Raw genomic sequence first — 19297 nt, 5'->3', positions numbered from 1 at the left:
ACCCAACAAATCAACAATCGGCCACAAGGGCTACTACAGTGGTACATCTCCACTGAAGTACAACTCAAACACGCTGACCACTTTGGACTGGTCGGTTGTTGGCATGTTGTACCGGCTAGTTTCAAATTGTAAAGTTAGTTTGGGGTCCACCTTGTTTATGTGATTGCAAAAGTTGCGCTGGGATTGGATTATTAGGAGAATTAACCAGGAATGCTTGTTAGATTGAGTCCTGGACTCGGAAGATGGGCACTGTGAAAGCACTGTGATGAAGTGTGATCTCTTGGGTTTTCCTTGGAAAGTTTTTGACCTTTAAGGTAGAGTAACTTTACAGTTTGGATGCCACAAACTCTCAAAATCCATCAAGGTAAATCAACTTTCATCTCTTACAGCAAAACATAGGTCTGAATGTAAATCAATTTTCATCTCTTACAGCAAAACATAGGTCTGAATGTATATTACCCGAATATGACGATGTGAAAAGATCATTTTATTTTGCTGATGGAAATCTTTTTCAGAATACGTAATATAATGAATGCCATGGTTTCAGTGGTTAATTGTTCTCCGAAAAATAGTGAATCTTTCAGTAATAATATTTAGGAAAGAAAGAAAAAATATGAAAAATAGTGATTCTTTCAGTAATAATTTGTAGAAAAGAAAGAAAGAAAAAAATATGCATACACAGTACACACAGACAGACGACCAATATGTGAGGTATGTTTCTTATTGATCTGAGAGGATTTTTGTGGACAAGTTTGGTGAACAAAGAATAATTTAGTCCGCGTCACTTCGTCAGTATGTGAACACAAGTTTCTGGTCAGGAAGAGCAGGACAAAAAAGTGGAAGGGTTAACTAGTATTACCCATGAACCAATCAGATCCCTCTACCCACCAGATAGAAAAATTAGGATCTCTCCCATTACACTATTACACACAAAAGTCGACTGTGTTTTTTTGTATGTATTTGGAGGAAAGATTCTAATTTCCCATCTAGTGGGGGAAATCTTAATTGGTTCATCTAGAAGGAATAACACTAACTAACCCAAAGTCCAAAGTGAAACGTGTGACTTCATCATAGGATGAAGTGAACTAATTGATCTTTCCCGAGTGAACCATCAAACAATTAGATAATTTAACTAATGCTCGTGCTGAAACGTTGATGGGGATGTTCAACTAAAGATAATTTAATTGTTCTTTCTTTCGTCTAACTTTCGAATGATGTGGATCTAATTGTTCTTTATTTTTATGATAAGTTTGTTTTAATTTTAAATGAAATCAGTAACTCGAGTGCTGATGGTGGTTCCAGACTTTACCAACTAAACTAGTTTTTACCAACTAAACTAGTTGGCACCTGCTATGTTAAACATTATCGAATTAGTTTTACTCATAAAATTTTCGGCACTTTGTTATCCACTAATCCACCATGCACGTCAGATCAGATCAGATTATAGCTCAAATTTTAACGTAATTTAAATCACAATAGCACTCTCAAATTTAAGAGTAGTTTAAGTTACAATTTCACTCACTCCAGCAAAACCATAGATTGTGATTTAGAATGGAATCTCAGAATTTCATTAAATATTTCAGCTTTTGAAGAAATGGAAACAATAATCTAAGAGTTGGAAAATGCAATCGGAATATTTCGGAATTTCAGACTGAATCTCTGGATTTAAAGTTCTCAGAATTCCGGTACTTCTCAACAAGGCCCAAAATATCACCGATATATCCGATATATTACCGGTATATCTTGGTAAATTGGTACACCGATATCGATATTTCCGACATATATCCACCGAATATTGAACCCTTTTTTTCGATATATATCGGAATTTTCCGATATGAAACTTTATATCACCGATATAATCGATATTTCCGATATATATTGATTGACTTTTTGACCAATTTTTAATATTGAAATTTCCGAAATTTATGATATATCTGATATATATCGGCGAGATATCCGATATATATGTGCACAAGTTATGAATCTGTTGGAACTGCACCTGGATTTGTTGCATTGCGCCCAATGTATAGTTACACCAACACTCTTCGAATTGGGATCATGTTAGAATTTCCAACACAAAAATATGAGTGACATGTTCGACAATTTCTCAACGGTGGGTATAACTCTATATACACTGGGTAGGATTATTGAAGTAGTTAGGATTCAAGAATCGGGTATGGAAGTTGACCAGCCACGTCACTCGTTTATGTATTGATGACTTAATGTAACTTATTTATCTTATTTTGTAATTTGAGACTTTGAGTACATTAGAATATTAGATTATGACATTGTGGTTAATTATTTGTCAATATTTTTTTATGGTTTTCTTGATAAATAAATGTTGCTATTATGTCCACCGATATATCCGATATTTATGATATTTTAGATAGTTTGGACTAGTCACAAAAAAAACGGATATATCCGATATATCCAATATATATCGGTTTTTGGGTACACCGATATATTAACCGATATCGATATTTTGGGCCTTGCTTCTGAAATCCACTCTGGGTCAAGCACAAATAGTTTCGGAATATATGCAGAATTTACATGAAATGCACCAAGTGTAGACTTCTACTACCTAATCTCTGAATCTTATCGGCTGAAAAACATTAACTCTGATTATAGAGGCCAAGGCATGCGTGGGGAGCAAGGCTTTTTGGCAGGCTTGACCCGTAGACTCATTGACGATCTCAGCTGAGATTGACGAGTCAAGCCCGGATTGACAATGACATTTAGATTTTGCAAGACATCACAAGCTTGGAATGGGACAGTATGTTCCTGTGATTCCAGAGACAGCATCACAAATTTTCTGTTCTGTTACTAACTTACTATACAAAACGTTTATGGCATCAAATTCACCACTGGGAGATAAGGTTGATCTGCCACGGCTTATTTGTGCCAGACCACCATAAATGTTTTGTATGGTAAGGTTGATATACTGTCGAGAAAACAAAGATTGGAGAGTTCTCCCTCCCGGCTGGAGTTCAACTAATGACATCGACACTGTATATTCATCATGACCGTGAAGTCTGGGGAGAAGATGTAGAAGAATTTAAACCAGAGAGGTTTTCAGAAGGAATTGCAAAGGCTTCGAAAGATCACGTGGCATTCCTTCCATTTGGATGGGGACCAAGGATCTGTCTAGGCCAGAACTTTGCCATGATGGAAGCAAAGATGGCTTTGGCTATGATTCTGCAACACATTTCATTTGAGCTTTCACCCTCATATGCCCATGTCCTTACGCTGTTATCACTCTTCAACCTCAACATGGAGCTCAAGTTATTCTACATGCGCTATAAGGTGTCACTTGAGAGTTGAGATAGCTTTACTGTAAATTATATATCTTAGGAAAGTGTATAATTTTTCTATGATCAGAATAATGTGATTTTGAATCACATAAAAACGCTTGTCCAATATGTTACTAAGATTTCACACTAAAGAGTTTTGATGTTTTTGGATCTTAATATTGCTTGGAGTGAATTGGCTAGCTCACATTACCAGGGGCTGATCCAGGATTGCCACTCAAGGGGGTTGCTACAATTAACATACACTACAAATATTTTTTTTGGAGTGAATTATACACTATTAAAACTAGTCTTTTTTTTTCAACATCGCCCCTGGATCCACCCGTGCACATTACGCGGGGGGGGGGGGTAAATTTCACAATATATGACAGCATTTCAAGATACCCAAAGTCGAATAAAATTTAAGTTTGTGCCTGCTCTGCAACGACATGTTGTACTACGGTCTATGGTTAGCCAGAGTGTTTGGATAATTGGATGGCACCAAATGTCTGGGGAATCCTTGGCAGAAAGAAAAGTTGAAAAGATAAAATGAAAAGTCCAACATTCATTTGTGATCTTGTGTTGCGGAATTTTGGATCGTTGACACATTTACTATTGTATGGTCCATACTTAACCATGGTAGTATGGTCCATACCCTTTACAATTATATGAGAGGTATCTTTACGTGAACGGATCTTAAACTTGTAAAACCTCTGGCTGATGATACCAGCATCAATGAATACTTGTAAAACCTTTGGCCGATAATACCAGCATCAATAAATACTTGTAAAACCTTTGGCTGATAATACCAGCATCAATGAATTACTGATCGCCATTTGAAAAAGGCTTGCCAATTCAATCAAAAAAAAAAATTGATAATATTCATCATGGGCCAAATGTCACTAGCAAGTAGCGAGCACAAGTTATATCATGGGGCAGAATGACGCAACTTTTGGTTTGTGGTTAATGCTCCCACAGCAGCATGCCAGCGTATCCTTTTCATATTGCTTTGAAGACATCGTCATCAACAAAAATATGCTGATGTTATATATTTTTTTTTCTTGTCTAGGATATCAAGAAACAGCGACAATTCAATCCAACAAGAAACCAAATGGGAATAAAGAGAGGCACTTGAAAATACAAATACCCTGCCTTGCATCTTGGTTTTTCAGCTCGTTTAGTTGAGCTTACAGACACAATGGAAGGTCTCATGCCCATCACTTTGTTCATCTCTTGCCTATTATCGTTTTTGTTTGCTGTGAAAGTATTTCATTCACTTTGGTGGAAACCCAAAAGCTTAGAAAAGCATTTGAAGCAACAAGGGATCAAAGGTACTCCTTACAAATTTTTATATGGTGACCTGAAAGAGTTAGCAGGGTGCTTCAGAGAAGCATGGTCCAAACCCATCAATCTTACTCATCATATCGTGCCACGCGTCATCCCTTTCATCAACAGAACAGTGAAGATCTATGGTATGTATTGTGAGAGACTTTACTTATAAGTTCTTCAGTAACATATACTTCTGCGTGTATTTCCTTCTTTAGTTATTTACAAATTTTTCTTCCTTGGTGTTTTGCTAGTTTTGATAAGAAATGGTGAGAAAAACTCAAAACCAAGAGCTGCATAGAGACTATTCTTATGAAATAGGAATCACTTTAGGAATCTTAAATCGTAACATGGCCCGAGTTATCTTTATCAACTTCATTAGTTTTAGGATGAACTTATTTTTTTTTTTTTTTTTTCTGTATCATCACCATCATGTATAGATGTAAGTCTCCCAATGCTTTTCTACATCACCTTAGCTGCTATTTCTTTGTTGTTTAATTGCTCAATATGGATCGGAGAGAAGAAAATAATGAACCTTAAAGAGCTCACGCCACTCGTTAACAATAACTAGGAACCAAAACGAATGCCATTCTCTCAGTTGCCCTCACTGTACCGATACTTGAGAAACTATCTGATATGTTTCTCATTGTATGTTGTTTTATAAGATCCCTTGTGGCACTTTGATTTCGAGAACCTCATTATACTTATACAGTTATACAGCACTGATGTTGGAATATTGGTAATGCAGGAAAAATGTCTTTCTTCTGGATTGGAACAAAGCCTACTCTCATCATCTTAGATCCAGAACTGTTGAAGGAAGTCCTATCAGACAAGCATGGTCGCATTCAAAAACCACCGAGGAACCCACATATAAAACTTCTATCGAATGGACTTTCGTCATTGCAAGGAGAGAAATGGGTGAAACAGAGGAAATTAATTAGTCCTGCTTTCCACCAAGAAAAACTGAAGGTTTTCACTCTCTCTTTTTCACGGAATATTAAAGGTTCTCTGATTATCATTGTATACTAATTTCAAACATCTTTTCTAGTGCATGCCAATAATTTTGACTAACAATATAGATAATTTAAGCTAAAACTCACAGGTCAGGTCATATTTCACCTATGACTTATAGCCGATGCTATGGTTCAATTTGCACTAGGTTGTGAGGGACAGTTTCAACTTATACTGGCGATCTTTAAAATCACAGTGCTATGCGTTGGAATTGATTTAAGCAATCTTGCGTAGATTATGCTCCTAAACGTAGGCCAATCCGCCAATATAGTGGTTAGGTTAGGCAGGTACATATAAACGCAGAAACAACAAGAGAAAATTTTCTTTTGGGCATCCAATAACTGCTTCAAATGGCAACGAGTAAGGATTGGAAGAGGTTAAATTTGGCGACCAATATTACTGATCTCTTATACTTGTTGATTTCGTTATTGTAGGGTATGACTCCTGCATTTTTGACTAGTTGCATTGAATTGATTGAAAAATGGAAGAAGAAAACTTATTCCCAAGGATATTGTGAACTGGATGCGTGGCATGATATTCAAGACTTCACCGCTGATGTTATCTCACGAACAGCCTTCGGAAGTAACTTTGAAGAAGGAAAGAAGATTTTTGAACTTCAAAAAGAGCAGAGTATACTAGTCATGCAGGCAGTTCAATCCGTATACATTCCAGGTTTCAGGTGCATTGCAATTTTTCTTCTAATTTGAGCATGTTCTTTACTTCTTTTAGGTTCTTCTAATTTATTCAGGTTCCCCTAACAATCAAAGTCAACAACTGGTCCAATAGCATACCAACAGCATCACTATTCAATTTAACATCTTACAGATTTATTCCAACGAAAAAAAACAAGAGAAGAATGAATCTGGATAAAGAGATCATAGTAAACTTAAGAGATCTGATCCGGAGAAAAACTCTTGCATTGGAAAGTGGAAAGTCGAGCGTTGATGACTTATTAGGCATGCTTTTGCAATATAGTAGAGAAAGTTCTCAAGCAGATATGAATAATCTTAAAACTACCGGGATGTCAATTGATCAGGTGATAGAAGAATGCAAGCTGTTCTATTTTGCCGGCCAAGAAACAAGTTCAAACTTGCTAACATGGACTATGATTGTCTTAGCTATGCACCCAAGCTGGCAAGAAAAGGCGAGGGAGGAGGTGCTACAAATTTGTGGGAAAAACATGCCCAGTTACGAATATCTAAACCATTTAAAGATTGTGAGTACATCTCTTTCAAAACTTTTTATCTATAACGGTTTTATTAGAATCCTAGATTCTGATATGAGAAAACGTCAAACCTTAATCAATTTTTTGGCATCATAGATTGATAGTGATACTTATGGCTTTGTTCTGCTTGCAAGAAATGGTGGGAAACTCGGAATATATCTTTAAGTAATCAGACATATAGACAGTGAGATTTAACTTCAAGAAACTATTTGGTAATGGTGTAAAATGATATATAAACTCAAAACTATATGAACATGAAATTTCAGAACCTACTCAGCACCTATGGCTTAGCAGGCATATGTTCGTCAAGAAATAGATTTTTTTTTTGCTAAAAGGGTGATTGATTAATTAAAAGAATAAAGATTACAAGATGAAAAAATAAGAAAGATATGAAGAATTCAAGTAGGGTATCCTCATCTGTGTACCCTGCTCAATACATTAAATCTTAGTTGATGAACCTAAAGTAGGTAGTATAATGATTCTCCAGATTTCTCATGAATGGAGGTCGAACATCCCACCATACCTTTTGTCCCATGAGTAGTGCTGCTCCATGTCTGGCACAACTATCAGCTCCAGAGTTAGTTTCCCGCCAAGTAGCAGTGACGTTTAGTCATGTAGCTTGTTCCTGTAATACTTGCCAAGTTGCCTTGACTCTCTAATGTAACCCGTCTGGAATGCTTTAACCACCGAGGAAAAATCTGATTCTATCCAAATGTGTTTCCACCCGAGCTCTAGTGCTTTCTTGACTCCCTCGACAATGGCATATGTTTCAGCCATGTAGTTAGTTGTATTTCCTAGTCCACCAGCTGCTGCTCCAAGAAAGTCACCTTTATGATTTCTGTAAACTACTCCCCAACCAGAGTTGCCTCGATTCCCCCTTGAACTACCATCAACATTCATCTTAAGTATACCCAAAGGAGGAAGGTTCCAATAACATTTGAATATCTTTGGAGACTTTCGAAGTTTATGTTGTAGGTTGAAGAAGTGTAGAATCTTCAAATCTTGCACTGAATTGTTCATATGACCCGAGGACTTATGATATGCTCTGATTATTGCTCGTCGAATCAAGAAACAAATCTTGCTGAAACTGGATGCTTTATTGTCATATGAACTAGATATGCTATGCTCTGATTGTCGAGAAATAGATATGCTCACTACTTCACTAGCTACATCTGTTTTGACTATGGTACCAAATTCAATTGCAGGTTACCATGATTCTATATGAAGTTTTAAGGCTGTATCCACCATTGGTACAACAAATTCGGTATACTTGCAAGACAACAAAGCTTGGAGATATCACCCTCCCAGCCGGGGTTCAACTCATCCTACCGATACTACTTATTCATCATGATCGTGAATTCTGGGGAGACAATGCAGAAGATTTTAGACCCGAGAGATTCTCAGAAGGAATATCCAAAGCGTCGAAGGATCAGAAGGTAGCATTCTTTCCATTTGGATGGGGACCAAGGATCTGCATAGGCCAGAACTTTGCCATGATAGAAGCTAAGATGGCGTTGGCTATGATTTTGCAACACTTCTCATTTCAGCTTTCACCCTCATATGCCCATGCTCCAAACACCATTATCACTCTTCAACCACAGCATGGAGCTCAAATTATTTTACACGCGCAATGAAGCGTGCACAAGTGATCACGTACATATATAGTATAATTCTGTTTAGATGAATAGAATAAATTTGTAATTCACAGCCAGTCACAGAACAACAGCTTGTCACACTTGATGATCTAATGGATTATGGATGCTCATCAGATTTCAGAATTAACAGTCAATCTGCATGTAATTATGTTTTGCTTGGCATATGTTATTGTTTACAATACAGCACAAGGTAAACATTACTTAATTAAATATTAACAACTACAGTCAATAGGGCTAACCAATGGGCTATCTTACAAAAAACATGAACGATTTTGGCAGTCTTCAGAATTGCTTATCTGATCGATCTCTATTGTTTTCTAATACCAACTTACTTTTTGGTAGTTCTTTAATTTTGTTAACGCATGGTGTTAGGGCCTAAAGTAGTCTTTATTGGCAAATCTAAAAGACTTCAAATTGATCTTACTTTTTACTTTTGTAGTTAGTTTATAGTGACAGTGACCAAAAACATAAGCTTTTCAAAGTGATTTTTTGCAAAGTGATCCAAATTAGCATCTTTAGGTGAGATACTATCCTAGCATCAAACACCAAATTTTCAATAATTTGGTGTTTTTTCATCTTCAGGAGAGACACATATTGATGAAAACACCAAAAAAATACCAAACCAAACACCAAATCAGCCAAAATTTGGTGTTTGCTTTGGTGCTGTATCAAATCTCTCTCGCAAAACCGCGCAGTTTTTCGAACACGGCATGGGCTTGGGCTAGACAGTGGGCTTCTATGGCACAGTTTTGCGAATACCGCATGGGCTTGAGCTTCTATGGCACGGTTTTGCGAATACCGCATGGGATTGGGCTTCTATGGCACGGTTTTGCGAATACCGCATGGGCTTGGGCTTCAATGGCGCAGTTCATCCAAAACCGCGTACGTGATATGAATAAAAATTATAGAAATTAGGAACTGTGCAATTGTATCTAATAAGAATGATCCAAAATGATAAAAATTATCCAAAACCTATGATTATTTATCTAATAAGAATGAATTGTGCAATTGTTTGAGAATAAAAATGATACTAGGAATGAATTATAATCCGGTCATGTTACATATTACATAAAATTTATTTAGCTCTCTTCTTCTTACTTTACCACTCGATGACTTTCCTCTTTCTATTTGGATGTTCCGAAGCTGCTCCTCTAACTTCCTAACCTGAGAACCAAGATCTCTCTGTCTGCACGAAGGTTAACTACCTCAGCCTGAAGTTCCTCATATCCCTGATGTTGTTGTGTGTACACTGTTTGAATATCCCTCATACGCTTTTCGAGTCTCGTCATACGCACGTTGGGATTGCTGATATGTTTGAGAATATACCTCCTCTCTTTCTTGGCGATAATAATACACGGCAGTCCTCATCCCATCAAACATACAAACCTTGTTCTCATATATTTCCCAAACCTCGCCTTTTGAAAATCCAAGAAAATACACGGTGAGAGTACATATTATATATATAATGAAGAAGATAAATAAAACAACTAAACTCACCATGATATCTCGATCAATCTGGCTCTAACTCATAGAAACAAGCATCGTGCACCTCGGGGAATGGAAACATAAGTAGCCTCCCCATCAGTCCACACACACGGCAAACATCGAGGATTAATGGCGTGCACGGGGGATTGGATGATATGCATTCATAGGTTGTGGGTTGTAAACAGGCTGTGGCGGATAAAGAATACGTAGCTCACGTCTCATCCCTTCTAGGCCCACAAACTCGAATTGCTTGCCCGACAAACAGGGGGCAACAATAGACCCATAGAAACACGGTTCCACCATCTATAATATTGATCAGCAATCTGCTCAACAACAAAAGAAGACGCATTTGGCCAAGGACCACTACTGGCATGAACTTCATGAACTTGAGTTTTACTCCACGACTTAGCATCACTAACATCTAGTATGGGAGCACATGGAACTCCATAACGTCCAGTCAACTGTTTCCAACATCCGCCGCCCAAAGATTACCAAACCTTACGATCCGTCGCGGCAAAATAACTCTCGTGGACGTTACAAAACACAAGCATGCTGCACAACGTACTGGATCGTCAAAGGCAATAGACAAACGCCAAGGTCTCCACTCAATAGATGGCAATGATCTAATATCAATCTGAGCATGAGCCATACACACATTATTTCCAATCTGCCCCCTGTTACGAGTCAAGTGAGGCATTGACCAATGCAACTTCCAAATCTAGGGCGAGTATCAGCAATTATATCTATGTTAGGACAAAGACAACGGAAGTACTCATAAAACCAAATCTCCAAAAGTCCTTTGAATCCTGCAATCTGAGGACTTTTACTTCCAAATGTCTATGAAGATTTGTCTAACGCCACTATCAATGTGGCATATACTGAGCTACCAAGGTCATAATCTCTCATATTATGCAACTCAAAAACATAAGCATAATATCCAAGTTGTACCGTAGAATGACCATTTGGAAACAAAACATGCCCAATAAAAAACATCAAAAAAAACCTTAACATACACATCAGCACCCTCACTACCAGGTAGAACAGTCAAAACTAACTCCGCTCGTGTATTAGGATCCAAGATAGGTTCCATGTATGCAGTCTTAATATAAGATAGCTTAATACCAGAAGAATCATAAGCATTCGCATCCAAGCGAGGAAAAATCATAAGCAAACTACCAATATTCTCATAATTTGTATTAAAAGATATCGGTTGGCCTATACCGATACTCAACCCAGAAATCATGGTGAAGTCTAGTGGTGTGAACCCCAACTCCGCACAAGGAAAATAAAATGTATGAGTTGTATTCCACCATCTTTCTACTAAAGCTATGACCACTGCCCAATCAGCCTTCTCATAATCTACATCAACCAAAACACCCAAAGGTGTACACAAAATACTATCTCTAATATGTACAAACTCATCCAAACTCTTAAGAACCTTTCACTACTCTCTAACACCAAGTAAAGCCGATCTAACTCGGTAGTCAATAACTTGCTGATATTATGAAAAAAAAATGCATATAAGATAAATAATTAATTAATTGGTCCAACTCAACTAATTAATGCATAATATTCAAAATATTTAATCAAAACTAATTAATTACCTGAGAATTAGCCACTACACTTGACACGTGTTTTGTATCACGTGTAGAAGACACAACTTGCATATCAAGTGTTTCATCGGGATTAAATTGTCAATCGAAGTCGTTCAATTGATACTCAAGTACATAGGAATGTCTATCAGTCGGCGCGACATCCTCGGCTTCTTCTCCCCCACCGTCTTGTACTTCCTTGGGTTCTTCTAGCTCTACATCATCGCCAATGTCATTTGTGTACTACCAATACTCATCGTTATTATCGTCGAAAAGTTGAAAATGATCCATATAAAATTTCAAGAGTTTAGGTAGGTTTTTGTTTTTTTTAATTTTTACTAAGGAGAGGGTTTATGAATTGAGAGAAAAGTTAAAAATGAATGAACCGCGCGGTTTTGGTCATGTTTATAAAGACATAGCACGTGGTGTTTCAAACACCACGCGGTTTCTGGAAAACCACATGGGTTTGGGCTTCAGTTACGTGGTTTTGAGAAAGCCGTGTAGGCTATATGGCGCTGTTTATCCAAAACCGCGTCATTTGATGTCAACTATTTGATATCGCTCCTCAAGTTGGTTGGTATTTTTTTTGTTTGGTTCAAAAATTTAGTGTTTTCTTGGTTTCTCTCCTAAAGATACTCTTAAACATATACCAACTCTGGTCTTTCTTTTCCTCTTTCAGTCTTTCATCTGGTACGTATAAAGGCTTACCACAATACCACAAATTGTGTGCATAAGAGCAAGCAGTTGCGTTAAACGCCAAGATTAATAAGTGAGCCAATTTTCGTTTTTGGCTCTCTAGTACACTATATAGACGTTCTGTTTCGGCCTACATTTTATTTATCACAGAATTTTCAAGAAGAAAATTCAAATTTCCAGGTAATTGCTGGATCCATTCTCCGTAACTAGTGTTGGACGCTCTCAAACATATTCTTACTTGCTTCAATATGTTGCGAATTTTTCCTGGTGCCATAATTAAACATCCATTGGTATCTGATTTGCATCTGCACCTCTACTATGAATTCGCTCATATTCGATTGATTGCCTCCTCGCAATATACTTTCCAGCCAACGTCAAACAAAGGCTCGATGTGAGAATCATGATTGCAGCTAGTATCAAACTAAATTGTAAGTTGGCCAGTGCTCTAGCTCTCAGAAAATCGTCATTCGTCCCACAAGTAACTGCTCCATGCATGTCGTTCCCACCCTCCACGAAACTAACCATACAACCCTTAGGAACAAATCTCGGGACCCATAGTATGAATCCCATGTTCAAAAACCAACACCCCTGGAATAGGACAGAGACCGAAAGGACTATAGCTGCTGATACACTGCTAGGGAAGCTGATCATTGCGAGAGCTGATACAAATGAGACTACCACTATAAGCTGCAAGAGCCAGTGGTAGTGACCTTCAAGACCAACATGATCTGTAGAGTGAAAATGTAGTAAAAATAACTCTTGGCTAAAGACTGACGCTGCAAGGAGTCCAATGAACCACATAAAAACCTCTGGTATGTGTGTTAATTCGACGACAAGTGCGATTCCTGCATAGATGGCAAGGTGAAGAAACATGGTTGCATGCTCTAAACTATCCAGCATGAACGAAAACTCAAAGTGATAGAAGTCCAAAACTTGGGAAGTTATGGAAAATATGGAGAAGCAGAAGATAAGTATAAGTTCCAAGTATTTGAATTTGAAAGAGAAATCATTGAAGGGGTACCAAAACCTTGAATGAAAATTAGCTTTTCCTTTGAGATAGTAAGCTTTGATGGTGTTGAAGGTATGCCATAGACCTAAGAGAATGAGAGCGCAACCAGGGACCATGTGTCCTACAAATGTGCCCATAATATTTGATATTTCAAAACCTTCAAGTTTGAGTCCCTTCAACACTAAATAAGATCTAGGTTACATATATATAACTCATGCAAATGATGAAATCTCAAATGTGCTTTCTCTTCGCAACTTTGATCTGTTTCATATAAATTATTTTCAAGTACAAACAACAAAATACTTAGTAGTGCTTGTTGACAGCGTTTCCACAAAATATGTTTATTGCATTGTTGACTAAGTTTTCCATGAATGTCTATTATGGCGAATGAAGGGACACATAATCTATAGTGTCCCTGTAGAATGACAATAGACCAATATGGATGATCACATAGTTTCATCTTTGGGTGAATATTAACTAGTTGGTCATTCTGTTTAAATTCCTTTATAGAGTTACATTTAACTCGAGAACTTTTCTTGCTATCTTAGCTTGTACCAAAAAACTCACCCTGGGCACATGTAATCTTTCTGAAAGTTTTTCATAGAACCCGAACAAATTGTGCAGCTGCAATGTTAAAAGCATTTCGAAAATTTGGCTTGCTTTTGATCTGGGATGTGGACGAAAGTCACTAAACCAGGAGTGAATTTTTGCTCCCAGCGTTCGTGCCTCCAAGAGCTCCAAGCGAATTACAAGCCACACACGTATCACCAGTTCCAAAAAAAAGGGGAAGTTAAGATTATCAAAATTTCAGTTTTACTGATTTGTCCTTCTTAAAAAAAAAGGAAAACAAAATCAAAAGACGAAAACGGGGCGATGGAATACAAAAAAGAATTTGAACAAAAAGATAAAAAGATCGAACCTCTTCATCTTTTTCCCATACATATTTCCCAGTTCTCTTCTCCAATCCAAAAACGAACACTTCTCTCTCATAAAAAATACTTCCTATGCATGAGTATTATTTAGGTGAAACAAACATATACCCAAAGTTTGTCAAGGTTTAAAGTTAGTATTTGAATGAGAAACAATGATCCTACTTTGTTGCAGATTTCCTATTGAATTTCCAAGAAGTAATAACATCATTTTTCAAAAGGTTAGGTTGTTCCTTAGTTGTTTGACATAGTAACAATGCATATTTGATTATCAAAGATGATGTAGGATCAACCAAATCCTACCCCCGATAAGAGATAGCCCACAAGTAATGAATACATGTACGTTTCTTTATTTCGTATTTTTTTTCCTTTTTAGTTAGGAGGAGGGACAAACATGTAAATTCAGAACTTTTGAGAATCTTCTGCGAGCTGTAGCTTCCTTTTTTTGTGGAACTAGTGATACGTGTGTGGCTATTAATTCGCTTGGAGCCCTTGGAGGCAAGAACGCTGGGAGCAAAAAATCACTCCTAAACCAGTACAACCGTGGGGACGAACTGATGGAAATGTTACAAAAGGGCCGGACCTATGAAGGGTCTAAAGCCCATATACTACCAAGGCCTTAAGGGGGCACAGCCGAACAAATTCAGTCTCCAAGCAGAGGTTTCTTGTCTTTGTCCGGGGCAGATCTACGGGTTGTTGGCCGACCGGGCTAAACCCCCCAAAAAAAAAAAAAAAATATATATATATATATATATATATATATATATATATATATATATATATATATATATATAGTATGAACACCATTTACAAATCGATACTACATTGAGTCCTAGAGTGAATTTCGTGGAAACCGTTGAGAACCGTAGTGATAACTAATCAAGCTACCGTGACTAGTTCAAATTTGGTGTACATGTTATCTATTTAGCAATTTGGAGAACCCGATTTCGATACCCCATCGCTGATTCTTTGGCGAGGGATTAATGCAATACATGAAGGGCACACAAGGTATACTCCTAATGCTGGTACTTTTGAGTTACGTAAAGCGATATGTCATAAACTTGAAGAAGAGAATGGTATTAGTTATACACCTAATCAGATTTTAGTTAGTAATGGTGCTAAACAAAGTGTACTTCAAGGATTGCTTGATGTTTGTTCGTCGGGTGATGAGGTTAGAATTCCTGGTCCGTTTTATGTTAGTTATTCTGAAATGGCTAGAATGGCTGAAGCAAATCTGGTGATTGTAGAACATCTTTGAATAATAACTTTTGTTGGATCCTAAAGTTTTAGAATCAAAACTTAATGAGAATTCGAGGGTACTTATTCTATGTTCGCCTTCGAATCCAACTGGATCTGTTTATCCTAGAAAACTTATGGAGGAGATTGCTAAAATAGTCGCGAAACATCCTAGGCTATTAGTGTTATCGGATGAGATTTATGAACATATCGTTTATGCACCAGCTACTCATATTAGCTTTTTGCTTCTTTGCTTGGAATGTGGGAGAGAACATTGATTGTTAATGGGTTTTCGAAGGCGTTTGCAATGACTGGTTGGAACTTGGGTACCTAGCTGATCCAACACATTTTGTTCAAGCTTGTGGGAAGATTCAAAATCAAGTTACTTCAGGTGCTAGTAGTATTTCACAAAAAGCTGGAGTTGCTGCTTTAGGACTTGGATATGATGGAGGTGAAACTGTTGGTTTTGGCAGGGTATGCATTATATTAAACCACACATTTCTTAATAATTGTATCTGACAGGTAGGCATAGGTAGGGGCAGATGGGGAGGGGGTGGGGCACTCAACTTTTCCGTCGAAAAAAAAGAAATACTAGTTATAATAGTGTATAATTCATCCCAAAAACAAAATTTGTAGTGTATATTAGTTTTAGCAGCCCCCTTTGAGTGGCAATCCTGGATCCGCCCCTGATTGTGTTGTCGTAGTGTTCGACTTCAATCGTCTCCATTCATAATGAAGGTCCTTCAGCCGCTAATTTTTTTGATATTTCATGCGTGGGAGCTGGGATGTCCAAATGGGTACCCGACCCGGCCCGAACCTGATTTTTCGAGTTTTAAACGAGTATCAGGTTATTCAAGCCCAAACCGGTTCTCACTGGGTCGGGTTCAGAGTTAGGTATTTTATTGAGAAGTGTGACCAAACCCTATCTAATCTTATATTTCGGGTACCCATCGGGCTTGGGTTTGGATTTACGGTAGGATAAAATCCGGTATAAATGAAAAAAAAAGATGACAATAAAAAAGGTATTTATTCTAGACGGACCCCATATTGTGTTGGGGCAGACCCAAAAACAAAATAATTATTACAAGTGTGTCATTAGTTAAAAGTTGTTTTGTGTTGGGCACCTCCCAAACCAGCGTGAATTTCACTTGTTGCAAACTTGCAACCTTTTTTCTTCTCTTCTCTTCTATTCTCTTCTCTTCTCTATCATAAACCTTAAACCATGAAAAATATATCCTAACACTAACATTAAACACTATGGCTGAATATGCATGTGACTAGGGCTAAATATGCATGTAATGCGATTGGTGAATGAGAAAATTCAAACACCCTAGGCTTAAACGACCCGGCTAGGTTGTTCATTGTGCAAACCAAACGGTCTGGCCACACCGTCTAGACTGAGTCCAAAACGATGTGGTCATGTCGTTTGGGATTTGGACTTAGAAAAAAACTTACCGGTGTGGTCACATCGTTTGGACTAAGTCCCAAACTACCCACACCGGTCAAGAGGCCAAAAAATAGAACTTTATGTTTTTTCAAAGTTCAAATCTCAAACAACATGGCCACATCGTTTTGGACTCAGTCTAGACGGTGTGACCAGACCGTTTGGTTTGCACCACGAACGACCTAGCCGGGTAGTTTAAGCCTAGGGTGTTCGAATTTTCTCATTCACCAATCAGATACATACATACATATTCTAGTCACATATGCATATATTCAAGTGTGTTTAATGTTAGTGTTATTATATATTTTTCATGGTTTAAGATTTAGGATGGTGGAAAAGAAGAGAAGAGAAGAGAAGGGCTGAAAAGGTTGCAAGTTTGCAACAAGTGAAATTCACGTTGGTTTGGAAGGTGCCCAACACAAAACAACTTTTTGGGACCAATGGCACACTTGTAATAATTATTTTTGTTGTTGCGGTCTGCCCAACACAATATGGGGTCCGGCAGTAACAGGACCCTAAAAAAAGGGTGATATTGGACACACCTATAAAAACGCTCCCGTACCCCAACTTTAAAATGAATAAATAAACGGGTTTTAAACACATTTAGTTTCCTAAATTACTCTTCTTTTTATTAGGCGTACCCAAAATATTTATTGACTAAAACAAGTCATTTATTAAATATAACTCGTAGGACCATACTAATTAAACCCTATACTCCAAGTGATTCGCTTGTAGAAGAAAAAGACCACGGTTTTAAAAAGACCATGGGGGTTTTTTTTTTCTTCAATAACCTCTTCTTTTATCTACCAATATTCCGTGTCAGAGATTACGAGGTCTGCATCTTGCTACAAACTGTTATGCAATAAGAAACACTTATTTCCAACCCAGATACTGCTCAGCAGGTAAAGCAGTATGCGCGTGTCCCATTTTTCTGGAATGGCGAGTTTGCAGAAGCAATTGTAAATATGGGGAAGGTGGATGTTCTGACTGGTACTGCAGGGGAGATACGCTTGAATTGTAGGGTTCCTAACTGATGGCCAAATGAGCAACTTAAGTGCTGCACTTAGTATGTATGCTTGCTGTTTTTCGTTATTAATCAGAAAAAATAAAACGTGTTGCCCTAAGGCACCATTGCCGGTTTTCTTCGTTTTTTTAGGCCACAACTATATTTCATTAATCAGATAAAGTACCACCCATTGGCAACTGGGATTAATAAGGCCCCTGTGCATAAATATGGCCAGTGATCACCTCGAGATTTCAAGCATTACGTTCTGAGATCAACACCAGTTTGGCATCCTCGCCAACTCAGATCTACGGTAATCAGTTTTCATTTGATTAATTCCAAGCAAGAACCACTAAGCCTATTCAGCTAAAATTTGTTTTTAAGCCTATCCAGCTAAAATTTGTTTTCAACTACTTAAACAAAGTAATAAAAACATTAAAGAAACATTTACAACTATTCAGGTATCAAGTAGTCCAATCGCCAGACGTCCCAACAAAAGAATGGGCTCAGTACACAGACTACAAATTTGGATGCCAAATGAACTTGGCATCACGAAACTCTCACTGATTTTCTTGTAAAGTAGAAAGCTACCCTTTTTTATTTTCAATGCAAATATGAACTTTGCACTTTAGACAGTAAAGAATTTCCGCTCATGCCTAGGAGGAACTTCGTTCACTTTGACAAGTGGCAATAGTAGAAGAATGGCATTTACAAGCACAAAAGTTTGTTTTCAGCTGAAGCACTCTAAGAACTCCTTCAAATATTTGTCCCTTTTAAAGAACCTTCACTTTGAGGGACTTCCTAGGGAGGCATAAGAAGAGCATTTGGGGATACAGGGGCACATAGAAACTGTACTGGAATAGTGGAATGAACCAAGTTACATGAAACATGTACTTTTGTAAGGATGCCTTGCAAACACGAAAAAATCAAACTCATTCAACTCTTTTTCTGCATATGGAAACGCACTGGTCTGCTGATGTTTATTCGTTATATTTTTATTTGATGGCCACAAACGCGCAAAATTATCATGTAAACAGCTAAGTTACCTCCAAGTCAAACCCTGCAATATAGAAATGAAGCTGCAGCAATCAGCTACAGGATATTTGATGTATCTTTGTAGTGAATGATCATGTATTTCTGTAACTTCTCATATTGTTTATTCCACCGTTCCCTGTCTACAACTAATATTGGCTTCTTGTCAACCAGTGATTTGATATATTGGCTTCATAATTCAAACACCAATATTATTTTTGTTTAACACTTGAACCCCACAAATCTAACCAACTGTCCTTTCTACCTCAAACACGCACTTGCTTGGATCTAATCTCCATTAATCAAGCTAACATTATCCACATCATATCCCATAATACGTTCTTCTTTTATGTCACTAAATCCATAA

At 37.5% G+C, this 19297-nt stretch overlaps 2 protein-coding genes and 1 pseudogene across 2 annotated transcripts; 2 read left to right on the top strand and 1 right to left on the bottom strand.

Annotated features, from left to right (window-relative positions):
- The first annotated feature begins 4327 nt into the window (after nt 1-4327).
- LOC147474594 (cytochrome P450 CYP72A219-like) lies at nt 4328-8631 on the top strand. Its single transcript, XM_086583772.1, has 5 exons — nt 4328-4759; nt 5362-5582; nt 6059-6303; nt 6450-6840; nt 8055-8631. The coding sequence occupies exons 1-5, from the start codon at nt 4486-4488 to the stop codon at nt 8481-8483; spliced, it is 1560 nt and encodes a 519-aa protein (XP_086439898.1). The 5' UTR covers nt 4328-4485; the 3' UTR covers nt 8484-8631.
- Nucleotides 8632-12325: 3694 nt separating this feature from the next.
- LOC147474593 (uncharacterized) lies at nt 12326-13485 on the bottom strand. Its single transcript, XM_086584154.1, has one exon. It carries the CDS (start codon nt 13421-13423, stop codon nt 12554-12556), a length of 870 nt encoding a protein of 289 aa, XP_086440280.1. The 5' UTR covers nt 13424-13485; the 3' UTR covers nt 12326-12553.
- A 1315-nt stretch (nt 13486-14800) lies between these two features.
- Nucleotides 14801-17929, top strand: LOC147474592 (bifunctional aspartate aminotransferase and glutamate/aspartate-prephenate aminotransferase pseudogene; annotated as a pseudogene).
- The last annotated feature ends 1368 nt before the right edge of the window (nt 17930-19297 follow it).

Source organism: Coptis chinensis, chromosome 9 (assembly GCF_015680905.1).
Source record: "Coptis chinensis isolate HL-2020 chromosome 9, ASM1568090v1, whole genome shotgun sequence".
Lineage (NCBI taxonomy): Eukaryota > Viridiplantae > Streptophyta > Magnoliopsida > Ranunculales > Ranunculaceae > Coptis > Coptis chinensis.
This window is presented reverse-complemented; position numbering and strand designations above follow the sequence as displayed.